This window comes from Patagioenas fasciata, chromosome 1 (assembly GCF_037038585.1).
Source record: "Patagioenas fasciata isolate bPatFas1 chromosome 1, bPatFas1.hap1, whole genome shotgun sequence".
Taxonomy (NCBI): Eukaryota; Metazoa; Chordata; class Aves; order Columbiformes; family Columbidae; genus Patagioenas; species Patagioenas fasciata.
Window position 1 is genome coordinate 191025959 of NC_092520.1, and position 12325 is coordinate 191038283.

The following is a 12325-nucleotide window of genomic DNA, read 5'->3' on the forward strand; positions in this document are numbered from 1 at the left end:
CTTTATTTGTTTCAACTCAAATAATTATTTGACATTGTTGTTATATATTTTTTTTGCTGATTTAGGAAAGATAAGTATAATGGAACTCAACAAATGACATTAGACATCTAGGAAAAAGTTTTAGCTGCCATATAAAAAAGGCGTTCTCTACTTACATATTAATAATTTTTCTGATCAGCACTAATCCAGAAACTGTCACGGTTCCATCATTTTCAAATACAATTTTCTAAGAGTCACAGAGAGCTTAAAGTTTAAAAGGATCAACAAAAAACAGGCCTATATTTTTGAAAAATCTTTTCTACCACAGAAAGAACACAGCTTATATGATACACAAATTCTAAGAACAATCACCTGCTTAAATAAATTGTTTCATATTTTATTTATTAAAAAAAATATTTGCAGTTAGACTGCTTTATTTTCACTCTGCTTGTTCTAGACCAAAACTGAGTACCGTGAGAAAATTCTTCCGGGTAAAACTTAGCATTAATTGAATAAATTATACACTCACCTGAAATGGCTTATTTGGTTTTCCAAAAGGGAGGAAAGTCTGTCCTTAATTTCCTCAAACCTTTCTTTCTCTTCAATAGATACTGTTCCAATTCCATCTGGCCTGTAATATTAAATATTTAATAAATGCTGATATCCCTTCATACAGATTCCTCTTTGAAGAGTGATCTTTATTTTTAAAGCTTTCAGTTAACACACGTGCTAACTGTCCTTTCCCCTTTCCCATTGTCTTGAAGGATAAACAATAAGCTGTGATTATAGTAATGACAAATTGCAACTAAACAAACAACTTAACTTTTGAGCTGGACTTTTACATTCGAGTCTTCAGTTTCTACCTGGTCCTGATATGAACACAAGTTAGCATATATTTCTCCCAAATCATTCCCAAATATGTAGTACTCTTTCTCAAGAAAATTAGTACTGATAGCACAATAGAGGAGCCTACTCTGGCCTTGCTGAATTTCAGCTCCTTGAATCTTTCAGATCTTTTCCCAGATGTACAATATGGCTGAAAGTGATTTTAAAATAAATGTGGGAAGGAAACCCCAATGAGAAAAGCCAGACCACGCAACACCTAGAAATCCACCTGCTTAGAGCAAGCATAGATTTTTGATCCCCATCCCAGACTGACAAATAGCAGCATGTAAAAACTTCCATATAAATATAGCATAAAGGATGCAACAAAAAATAGTCTTTAAAAAACCAAAAGCACTGGCACTTCTAAACATCAAATTTAAGTACCAATAATTAATAATAAGCCTTGTAGTAAGTACAATAAGCACACACTTAAGAGTCTTAGCCTAAAGGTGTTATTAATGTCTTTATATTAAAATAATGGCAAAATGAAAGAAATTTAAATACACATTTTCCAAATGGTATTTTTGCTGTGCAGTCACAATTTCCCCATATATGGCATACTTTAAAAAGAAATATCTGAAAACTTCCTGTTACTTTCTTAACTTTGTGCTCCAGGGTAACAAAACAGCTACTGCTTCCCACCTAAGTTTACTACCGGACACTGAGTGTGGATCCAACCTATACCTCCTCCAGAGACTCTAAAACTGTATCTCAATGTTTCTTTAACTGAGAAAATTGTAGTAAAATGGCATGAAGAAAGGCAACATTCTAAGAATGTTCTAAGAATCGTTCTGTGATTCTGTGAACAACTTTTTGCGAAGTTGCTACTTCTAGTTTCTGCACTATACTTAAATCTAGAAGGGTAAGTTGCTACCTGGTCACAACATTAACACTTCTCTCACTCTTTGAATCACTTATATTTGTGATCTGTCAAGTCAAGGTGGAAAGAATGCCTGATCTCCTTAAATTATTGTGAAGACAACAATACAAATCAGATATGGTGGAGATATGAGTAACTAGGCACATCAATATACTAGTGTATAAATTTGACACGAAAGAGCAAATAACTTATCTTCTCTCTTTTGACGGATGCCAGGATACTTTACCTCAGCCTTCTGACAGATGGAACAAGTTCAAATTTAAGTAAATTGCACTGTCTGATTTCATTGTCAGGAGAGATCATGCTCTGGAGTGATAAAGCAAATAGTTCTGTCATATTAAACCTCGCTGAGGCATGTCATATATACGACAGAAAAGACCTAGGGGTCCAGATAACAGTAAGTGAAAAAGGTGAGCCAGTAGGATGTCACATCTGTCAACCTGCACTAAGGCGAGGTTCACTACATACCGAGGACCTGTCACTTCCCTGAGTTCGCTGTCATAAAGAACCTCACTGACAATGCCTAAAATTTTCAGAATTTTTAAGTATGTTTTCAGTGGATGTTTGCATAAAAGCAAACATCCCGGAAGAAAGTACACCAAAAAGTGTTAGAAAAATATCCTGTCTATGGCACTAACAAACTTGTCTCTTGAAACATGCTTTTAGAAAACAGCACGAAGTCTGAATGAATATTTTGTTCCTTCCTGTTAGCCCTATTGCAACAAGCAGAATATAAAAATGCATTTTCACAACACAGTTCTGAGACATCTACTGTACTGGCGATCATTCTTTTGCTACTCTTGGGAATGTTTGCCTACTACTGAGATAAAAGAACCACAGAAAAAAAAAATCTGACTCTGAGATGAGCTGACATGAAAAAAAATAAATAGATAGTTTCAAATTTCCCATTCATTATGTATTCCAGATCTTTTTCTTTAATTGCTTTTAAGACAGGATAAAATCAAATAGCACAGTATAGCTGGTTATTTTTACTTAGAAATTTCTGTGCCAGCCAAGAAAATCGGATTCAAGCAGTCATTTGTTTTTCAAAGGTTTAGTTCATGCATAAACTATGCAAGGATTATTTTGCGACTAAAAACAATAAGAAATGTGCCTTTCCTACTATGTTATGGATAGTGGTTTGAACCTGATTTTTTCAATTCAAAACCAGTATTCAGCTTTCTTATTGAAGCCTGGGACCTCTCTTTCAAGAACTCAGCCAAGAAAAGTGATAGACTGTCTTAAGAAGAGTTTTCATTTTAACATTACCTTTTCAAGAAAGTAAATGGAGAGTGAATTTTCCTTTCCTCCATTTTCTTTTCCTCCTTATTCTTCACAACTGCTTTTGGGACTAGAGAACTAGGTAAAACTGAACACTCAAAACCTGAGTAGCCTTCTCTCTCTCACTTTTATTAGTTTTCTGGTTTATAAGAACTCCGTCAATTGGATTTGGATTGGTCTGTCTTGTCTGCTTAGATCACAATCTAAGTGGCACAAATGTAATGTTGTGTCTGGTCACATCTCAAATTGTTTAATTCACTCAGACTTATATATCGAAAGAGATTTGAAACAAACACCTCATGAACTAGAGCTAGTAAATTCAAGTGGGAAGTAGCTGTTTGACTGTAAGACACTTAAATAATGACACCAAAAATAGAGGTTGACTGGAATTTTTAAAGAAACTTTTACTGTGACAATCTTGCAAGATTGCTGTCCTGATGGCAGTTACTCTAGGGAAGCTGGTTGATTAGTTGGTGGATTTACGCTTTTCTCTGGGAATGGACTGTTTTTTCTCACTTAACGTAATCCTTTCAGGCTTGGAAGTACCCTCCAGAAATATTTTGATGTCTAGAGGTCTTAAAACCTGTAATAATTTTCAGAGGTCACTTGATGCATTGTTGGATTAAGATTCCTGTGAATAGCTATGGTATTCCAGTTCCAATGAGAATTAGGTATGATGGACACTGGATTGACTGCACATTGTTTCCAGTTCTCAACTTTGGAAACAGCTTCTCCTAGTGGCCTCTCAGAGAGTGAATTGTTGCCCTAAGCAAGACTGCTTTGTTGAGACAGACTTGTAAAATACTAACTGAACACAACTGACTTTCCTTTTTTCCTCTGGAATATTGTTGATGCTGGTTCTTTTGGAATATTTGCATATTTAAAAAAATGTTTAAAGTCTTTTTAATAAGCCTTCCCTGTTAAAAACATAGACCATCACTTTGGTCTGTCAGGAAAAAAAAGAAAGAGCACGAGGAGAATGCACAGATTGATATTCTAACGTACACGCACACATATGAGAACAGTAAGGCTGACCAAAAAAACCTGTCAGAGAAAGATGAGAAATTGTGATGAAAAACAAAATACAAGAAAAATACTTCGGCTACGGTCTTACTTCAATATATTTATATAATAAACTACATTTCAAGGGTATAGGAAAACAAAACCAAAACCTAAATGTCATCTTGTATCCTAGAAACAAATTGTTTTAGAAGACTTCGGTGCTTTCTATGAGCACTTATTTTTAAATTCAGTAGGATGCACAATAAAATGAAAGTACAGTGACAATTTTCAAATTAGCAAGATAAAATTTTGATTTCCTGTTTCTTAGTAAGTTTGTTTAGAATTTTGTTTTAGAGGTTTTATTAGCTATTTATAGGACTTTAATATCCAAATACTTTAATACCTAAATTATCTTCTAAAAGACAAATGCATTAATTAAGGTTTTTGCAGAGTCCATGGTTTATGTTAGACAAATCTAAGAAAAACAATAATTTACATTATCAGCTTAGAAGTAGGCAGAACAGACATCTTTTTATTAACAGAAAATGAGGAGAGCAAATTATCGCGTGGCATTTAAACATAGCTTTAACCAACATGCACTTGAAGACTGAGCATTTTGTTGTTTATATTAACAATTCTTCAAACATTCTGAGAAAAAAATGACACAATAGAGCCTTCTGCTGTACGCACTTCTCAGGCTGATCCTACATCTGCTTACAGGTCATACCCTCTTTGTCACAAGTGAACGAAAAAGACCAATTCTGAAGGCCACTAAAACAGATTAAGATGATAAATCAGGTTCATTTTAATGATATTTATGCAGTTATATTTTAGGTGGGATTCATTAATACCCTTCTACTGAAAAGCTAAGAATGTACTAATCTAACATCATTTTAACCAAAATATAAGGGTATGAATAGGCATTAATGAGTTGAAATTAACGGAAAATCAATGTATAATGTTTAGGGAAGGTGAGAGTATGTAACAGCACTAGCTGTTTTTCCGTTGCCTAAGATGGCAAGTCTCACCTTAAACAGGCAGAACTTTGTTCTAGTATTTCTTAATAATGTGTGAATTAAGATTAATTTCATATTGACAGTTTCTCTGAGGCTTTTCAGAAGCAGATTTGTTTTGACATGTTGAAAAATGTGTCTCTGTTAATACTGTAGTGAAGATAAAGTTTAATATAACATTATTATAGTTATTAGCACTTTCCAGCACAGGACAGTACCCTTCCATAAACCAAAGGTGAGGTCAACCTGGCTGCACTTGGTGCCTGCTACTGAGTGAAGAACTTTGAACTCAGGAGAACTTTACTGATGACTTTCTTGCGGCTATTTACAGCACTAATATATAGAAAGCACTGTCATTAATTGAACAACATTAACTTAAAAAAAGCCAAACCAACTATTTAGAGAGGCCTCACATCAGAGGCTTGGGAGTATCATGCTCCTAAGTGAACCCCTTAAAAAGAAGAATGCAGATTAAATGAAAGAAGGTTTACCTTCCTCTGTGTTCCATGCACCTTGGAAATGATCAGCTTCCAAAAATGAAGGATGAATTCGATCATGCAACATGCTTGGCACAGGGTAGTACATAAAATCTAAAGATCTAGTGAAAAAGTTTTCAGCACTGTCAGTGAGCCTCAGAAAAGGGGAAGATTACATTCACTTGAAGAAAAGGGATATAAATGTCCAAGGATCAACTAGTTTTTTTCAATTTTGAGAGAACATTGCTTCTCATCTAAAAGCACAAACTCACAAAGCATATCAATCTTAAAAGGTATATTTCCTCATTCCATGATTCTTGGGAAACAGTGATTGATAACAAAAGACTTCTGCATAAAAACACCCTTTCGATCATGCGAAATCCACTCTCACAATTCCCATTATAGACGACTGACAGAAAAAAAAGATAAAAAACTATGAAACCAAAAGACTGGTAGATGCTGGTAGACTGATCGAATATAACTTCTGATGTAAAACACTTTCCTACAGATCCACACTGTAAGCGATCTCAGGCTCCTTCCTCCAGCTGTTGGACAGCCTTGGAACAGATCTAAGATTAAAGCAGATGGCCCAATTGACAATAAAAAACAGTAAAAGAAGACCTAGCACCTGCTATCGTTACAACATAGACAGAATATGTGAGATTGAGAGGAAACTAGAAGCACAGTAGAAAGAGGAAACATTTTCAACTATTTAAAACTGAAAGGTTCCACAGAATCCTGCTAGTGATTGTTTCTTGGGAAAACCATTTAAGAAGTCTATATGCTACTAAGTTATTTTAACATACAAATTATACATATAAAACCATAACACTTCTGGGAGGACATCAAATGGACAAAACCTTTCATGTCAGATGGTGATCATGTGCAGATAAACGGTGAAACTACTGACTTAAGTTCTGGAATTTTAGATTAAATCTTCTTAGATATTTTTTATGAAAGATATAAAATGAAGAAGAATCCAGCCAGATATAGACAACTTTACTTTAGAGTTAATTCAGTCAGAAGAGATGGAAATATCTATTCAGAAGCTCCACAAAAATGATTAGAAGAGACAGAGCAATGTAATTTTCCTTATTTTTTACAAAGTTCTTTGTCCCTGATTTGAAAGGTATGATTTCTTTGAAGATTCTTTTATCACTTGACACAAGGTGCAAAATCGCAATAAATGGTTCTTATCACAAAACATTGAAAAATGAAAAGAAATATGTGAATGCATAGCACTCTGAAGCTTTCACAGTTTCATTTCTCTTACGTGTTCATTTACTCCACTTTAAGACATTTCCTTTAAGTATAACAGGAACAAGAAGCCTATCAGAGAGTCCACAGTGCCAAATGATGGCAAGGATCTAAAAGGAGCTCTTAGAGAGGGCAAGGCTATTGCAGAGATACAAAATGAATTCTTTGCACTGCTATTTATTATGAAACCCTTCTTTGTTCATAGCAAAAGAAAAAAATTATTTTCAGCACAGAATCTGTCCAAAATTAAAGCAACTAAGAAAAAGCTTATAAAACAAATCAGAAAAATGAACAGCAGTAAGTTGCTAGGTCCAGAACTGAATTATCTGTGATTATGTGAAAGTTGTCACTAAGAACTGCCTTCCTCCTGAGGAATGGGAGGTGAAGAATGTGAGATCAGTTTAAAAATCAGAAGTTGTCTCCAGGGGAGGCCGGGGGAACTACAGGCCAGTAAGCTTCACATACATCCAGAAAACTAGAAGGAACTATAATATAAGCATATTTAAGGATAAAATCAAAGAAAACTGGGTAAATATTATCCATTGTGAAGAAGTCTGTATGGCTTTGAAGCCATAAGGCAGAGAAATCTTATTTTCTGATCTTCTTGAAATTCTCTAAAGGGATCAAAACCAGGTGGAGAGTGATGGTTGACTGACACAAGGCACCTGGATTTCCAAAAATCTTTTGTCAGAAGCTCTAACCAAAAGCTTTCAAGGCAACTAAGCAGCCACTGAGTTAAAAATGAAAGTCCTTACATTTACAGTGAAAAAAAGGGAGCAGGAAAAAATGGTGAGTACCTGCAGTGAATATAAGTTATCAGTAGAGTTCTGCAAGGATCTGTGCTGAAACCTGTTATTTTACAGTATTTATAAATGACCTAGCAAACAGGTAAGAACTGAGGTGACAGTAAATGTAATTCTAAAGATATTTATGTGGCATAGTGTGGAATTCCAGAAGAACCTTATGAAATCAAGTAGCAATAAAACAGCAAATAATACTCAAGGTAGATAAATGTAAGGGAAAATCACAGAATGTTAGGGATTGGAAGGGATCTCAAAAGATCATCTAGTTCAATCCTCAAATCAGTTCTTATTCAGGACAGGGATCTTGATGTTATGATGGATAATTCCATGAAACAATCCCTGTTCAGTAGCAGTCAAAGAAGCAAATCAACATTGGGCATTTTCAGAAAACTATAAGGAATGAGCAGAAAATATCCATTCAGCGTAACCAATGTATGGCTCACTGATACTCCTTGAATCTTAAATATCAAAGAGACAACAGAGAAAGATATTTTTTTTTTTTTTGGTCTCTCCTCCACCTCTTTCTATAGCATCAGAGAATGAAATGAGCCATGTAGGAGTCAAGTTCAAAGCAAGAGTTCTTCAAGCAAGAGGAGGCTGAGTTGTGGAACTTGCTGCCAAAGGTGCTGAGGGTGCAAAGGGCTTACACAGGTTCAGGGGTGCAATGGACAAGTACCCGAAGCAGAGACACTCCAGGTTACTGAACAGGCATATTCTGAGCTGCAAAGAGTGGGAGACTGAAAGAGCACTAAGAGGAAATATTGCATATGCTTGCCCTTCTCTTACTCCAAGCAGGTCAATGCTGGAGACAGATGACTGACTGGCTTAGAAGAACCCTGACTGTTCTTCTGTGCAAACACACATGCACTGAAGATTTCAAAATGAAGGCCGAAAAAAACTATTTATCTTCTGTGATTTTTGTAGCATTACTTGTACCTTCATTTCTCATATATGAACTTCCAATAAATCAGCTTTCTTTCTGAATAGAAAAATGTATATAACTGGGAAATATGCTTGAATTTTGAATTTTTCAATTCAGTCTGTAACTCAGCAGGTGGAAAGAAGTCACTTTGCACTTCATGTGATACCCACCAGCATCCATTTCAGACAAGAGGGACTGAATAGAAGTCACAGCATGAAAAGTCAAAAAAAGTGAACGTGACAGGGACGAAAACAATAGCTCCTACCTGGACTGTTTAGACTGAAACGTCAGCATTCAGGAATATCCTACAGTTCCTTGTTCTGCCCATTTTACTTCTACCAGAGACACACAAGCGCATGCATAACCGCAATGTGAAAAGTTTACTTGTGAACTAATGACTTTGATGGAGGCCATGTAGTCCATATAGTGGACCATTTCAGAAGAAAAACATTGTGAAGAGGAGTCAAAGGAGATGTTGTAAAGCTACATAGCATCAGAAGCACAACAAAAGCTGATTTTATTTACTGGAGGAAAAGAGAAGTTGATTCAGAAACAAAGATAAGTTTTTGTTTAAAGACTCAGCAAGGCTATTCTTCTACTAAAATATTTTGCTTTTTGGCTATATAGGAAGAGTATGTCTTAAGAATGTCATTGACAAAAGCAGAAATACCTTTTTTACATAAGCAGTTTGTTAGCCCAGTCACAGTACTCTTCCCAGCAGAAAAGGAAAGGCACAAATGAGGTTTGAATTCCTCAGTCGAGGACTCAGCACATTGTGTTTGACCCTGAATAAATATTTCTGTTCCCAAACCAACAACATTAGTGTAAGAGACACACTAGGTACCAGTACACGTGTTTACTAGGAGTAGTATTCAGTACGTGCAATCCCACAACCATGCCTGGGATCCTAGAGAGTGCGTACAGTTAATGGACAGCTGGGGTCCATTGTATGAGTGCTTCCTCACCAGTTTTATTTAGCAAATCAGATGTAGTCATTGGTGTGCTTGGCATATGTCCTGGTATGGCCCTGGTATATTTTGTAGATTTGCTCTGATTTGTGCTTGAGTTTCTCCTCACCAGATCACCAGAAATGAAGGCAAGTGACACTTTTATCTGATCATTTGACTGATGTCACTAGATTGCCTGCTACTCTCAAATTCATACCTAAAAGAAATTGATGATCTGAACAACAGATATGGCTGCATCCCTACAGGCTCCTCCATCGCCTGACTTCAAGATCATTTCTGATGATCTTTCTCAGGCTAGTGGAAGGGCTACGATCCCTCTGTGGAGCAAAGGTGAAATCTAACTTGAATACATCATGCCTAGAGTATAAAGCTCTTTGTCTTTGTTCTGTGGTCTTCCTAATTCTCAGCCTGACTTATAAAACTAAGATGTATAATGCCAGGGATCAGCCTAGAACTTTGGCCTGTCGTGCATTGTCTGTGAAATTCCTTTTTCCCTTTTACTATTTTTTTAGTGCTGCAGCAGATGAATGAGTGGATGTATTATGTGTGTATGTGCGTCTGTCATCCTCAGTGTGTCTGCTTCTGTCCTTGACTTACTTTTCTTCTTTCTTCATGTTTCTTTTTTATTCCTTTTTACAATCTCAGTTCTAGTCAGACCCTCTCTGTTCAACACTTCTTTTATTTCTAAAACACTCATAATGCTATTCAGAGAATATCTGTACAGAAGGAATAGACAGAATACAGAGTGCTTACCACTGTGTAAATGATGTGCTCCCTGAGATATTTTCATGCACTGCACACACTGTTGTCCTTCACTTAAATTATGAAGTAAAAAGAAATGTATCTACCTTTCTTTTGAATTCTTGAAATAAGTTTGAGCAATTATCACCGTATATATGTCTTGTTAGGTGGAAACCAGTAATAAAAAGGCTAGAAACAACAAAGGCTTACACTCAATATGAAATACGAATGTGTCGGCTTCTTCAGGAACTGACAAAAGCAGCATGCTTTTACAGAGAGTAGGTTACCAAGCAAAAGCCAGAAAATCTCCTAACTTACCAGTATGAACATTAAGATTCTTGACAGTATTTCAGGCACATTCAAAACCACATTAATTTTGGATATTAAGGACTACACAATGTTAATCTCCCATTACCAAATCACCCAGGTCACACATGCCCAGCTCCTGTTCTCACAGATGAGACTCTGTCTGAGCCAATGAAGGAAACAATATCCTTTTTTAGGATTGTCCTTTCTTCACTGGATTGAGGACAGTAAAATGGCCTCTGTGACTGACTGGTTTCAAGGCAACCTCTCTCCTGATCCCTACCATGGGGATTTACTGACAGCATCACAGTAATCACCCTTGGGACTGCGAGTAGGTTTTCCCCTAGCAGCAGGATTGGATCACTTGAGAGGAGAAGATCTACTGGGTTTTCTCCTATTATTTTTTAACTTTTCAAATGTATTTCCTACATCAGTCTACTGATCTAGTGTGCACAGTAGGGTACAAATGCATGTTGTCCTATGACGTGACAGACTGCCTGACCCACTCTGCACTCTAGGAAGACATGGATAAACTGGAGCAAATTCAGTGGATGGCCACAGCGATAGTCGGAGGCCAAAGCGCTTGCTCTGAGGAGGAGTTGAGGAATCTGGTCTTGTTCAGCCTGAAGAATGAGTGGTGTCTAGGGGGACTGCATGGCAGACCCCCAGCTGTCACTGGGAGGTTGACAAGAGACAACAGATATAACTACACTGAAATAAGACAGGCTCAAACTGAGTTAAGACCTGACTGGATGAAGCCCAGAGCAACCTGGTCTGATCTCAAAACTGACCCTGCTTTGAGCAAGAGGTTGGTCTAGAGACCTCCTGAGGTCCCTTCCAATCTGAACTATCCAATGATCCTATCTCCAATATCTGCTGTTCAACAGCAGAGCTAGTACCCTCAGAATTTGGAATAAGATGTAGATGAAGCTAAAACTTCTTTCAAAAAACATGCTTAGCACAGCAAAGCAACAATTTAATTTTTTCCAAGTCTTGCAAGTGGAAAGAGGACATCATCCAAGAGCATCACTGTGACCAACAGCCCTGAAGCAGCCTACCCCTGTAATGGAAAGAATCACAGAAGTGACCTAGCTTTTCCTGGCTGGGGTTCACACTACATTCCCAACATATGATTTTTGTCCCTGTGGTAGCACAGCCAGAAGAACTCAGTATAATATGATTAGTTGCCAAGCTACAGACTGCAGAAAGGGAGTCAAAGCTTCCCTTGAACTGCAAAATTGTTCAAAATGTTCACTGGAAACACCATTGACTGACACATCACAAATGCAGAATGCAAGAGACTACCTTTTTAACAGGATGATATCCTTTAGCCTTGAATCGCCTGTCTATTCAATGCCCAAGAAAACACACTGCATTAAGACAGTACAAACTGAAAGGAGATTTTTTTTTTTCTTATGGTAATCTGTATAGAACTCCCAATAGCCCAGAAGAAACTTTAATGAACTGATTCTGTTGTGTGCAAGTTCCTTACTGGGTGAATGCAAGTGATGATAAATACTTTTGCTTCATCCTAAGGCTGCGAATTTAAAAATATACTGCTAAATTACCTGTTACCATGAACATGAGAAGCACAAAATGCAAAACTGTAGTGGAGCAAGGTTGGATCAATGACAGAACCATTTTCTGAGTGTTCAATCAGTTCGTTGAGATAGCAAAGATGGCGGTGACAGCCCCTCACGCCATAGCGGGCACAGTATTCGTCTAATACGAAGACTTGACCTGGGCTAAACCAACCCTGAAAGAGAAAAGCAAAAAAACCCACAACAGTTTGAGATTTCTTTTTCCACTCAC

At 36.8% G+C, this 12325-nt stretch overlaps 1 protein-coding gene across 10 annotated transcripts in view; it reads right to left on the bottom strand.

The window, feature by feature from the left end:
* The window catches only part of CADPS2 (calcium dependent secretion activator 2), a 307032-nt gene that overhangs the window by 87311 nt on the left and 207396 nt on the right, over positions 1–12325 (bottom strand). For all 10 annotated transcript variants that reach the window (XM_071803366.1, XM_065836490.2, XM_065836480.2 and 7 more), the window contains 2 exons: positions 12082–12269; positions 509–610 (listed from right to left, as the gene is read on the bottom strand). In XM_071803366.1, the coding sequence (XP_071659467.1) occupies positions 509–610; positions 12082–12269 (290 nt within the window). The remainder of the gene's footprint in view (positions 1–508; positions 611–12081; positions 12270–12325) is intronic.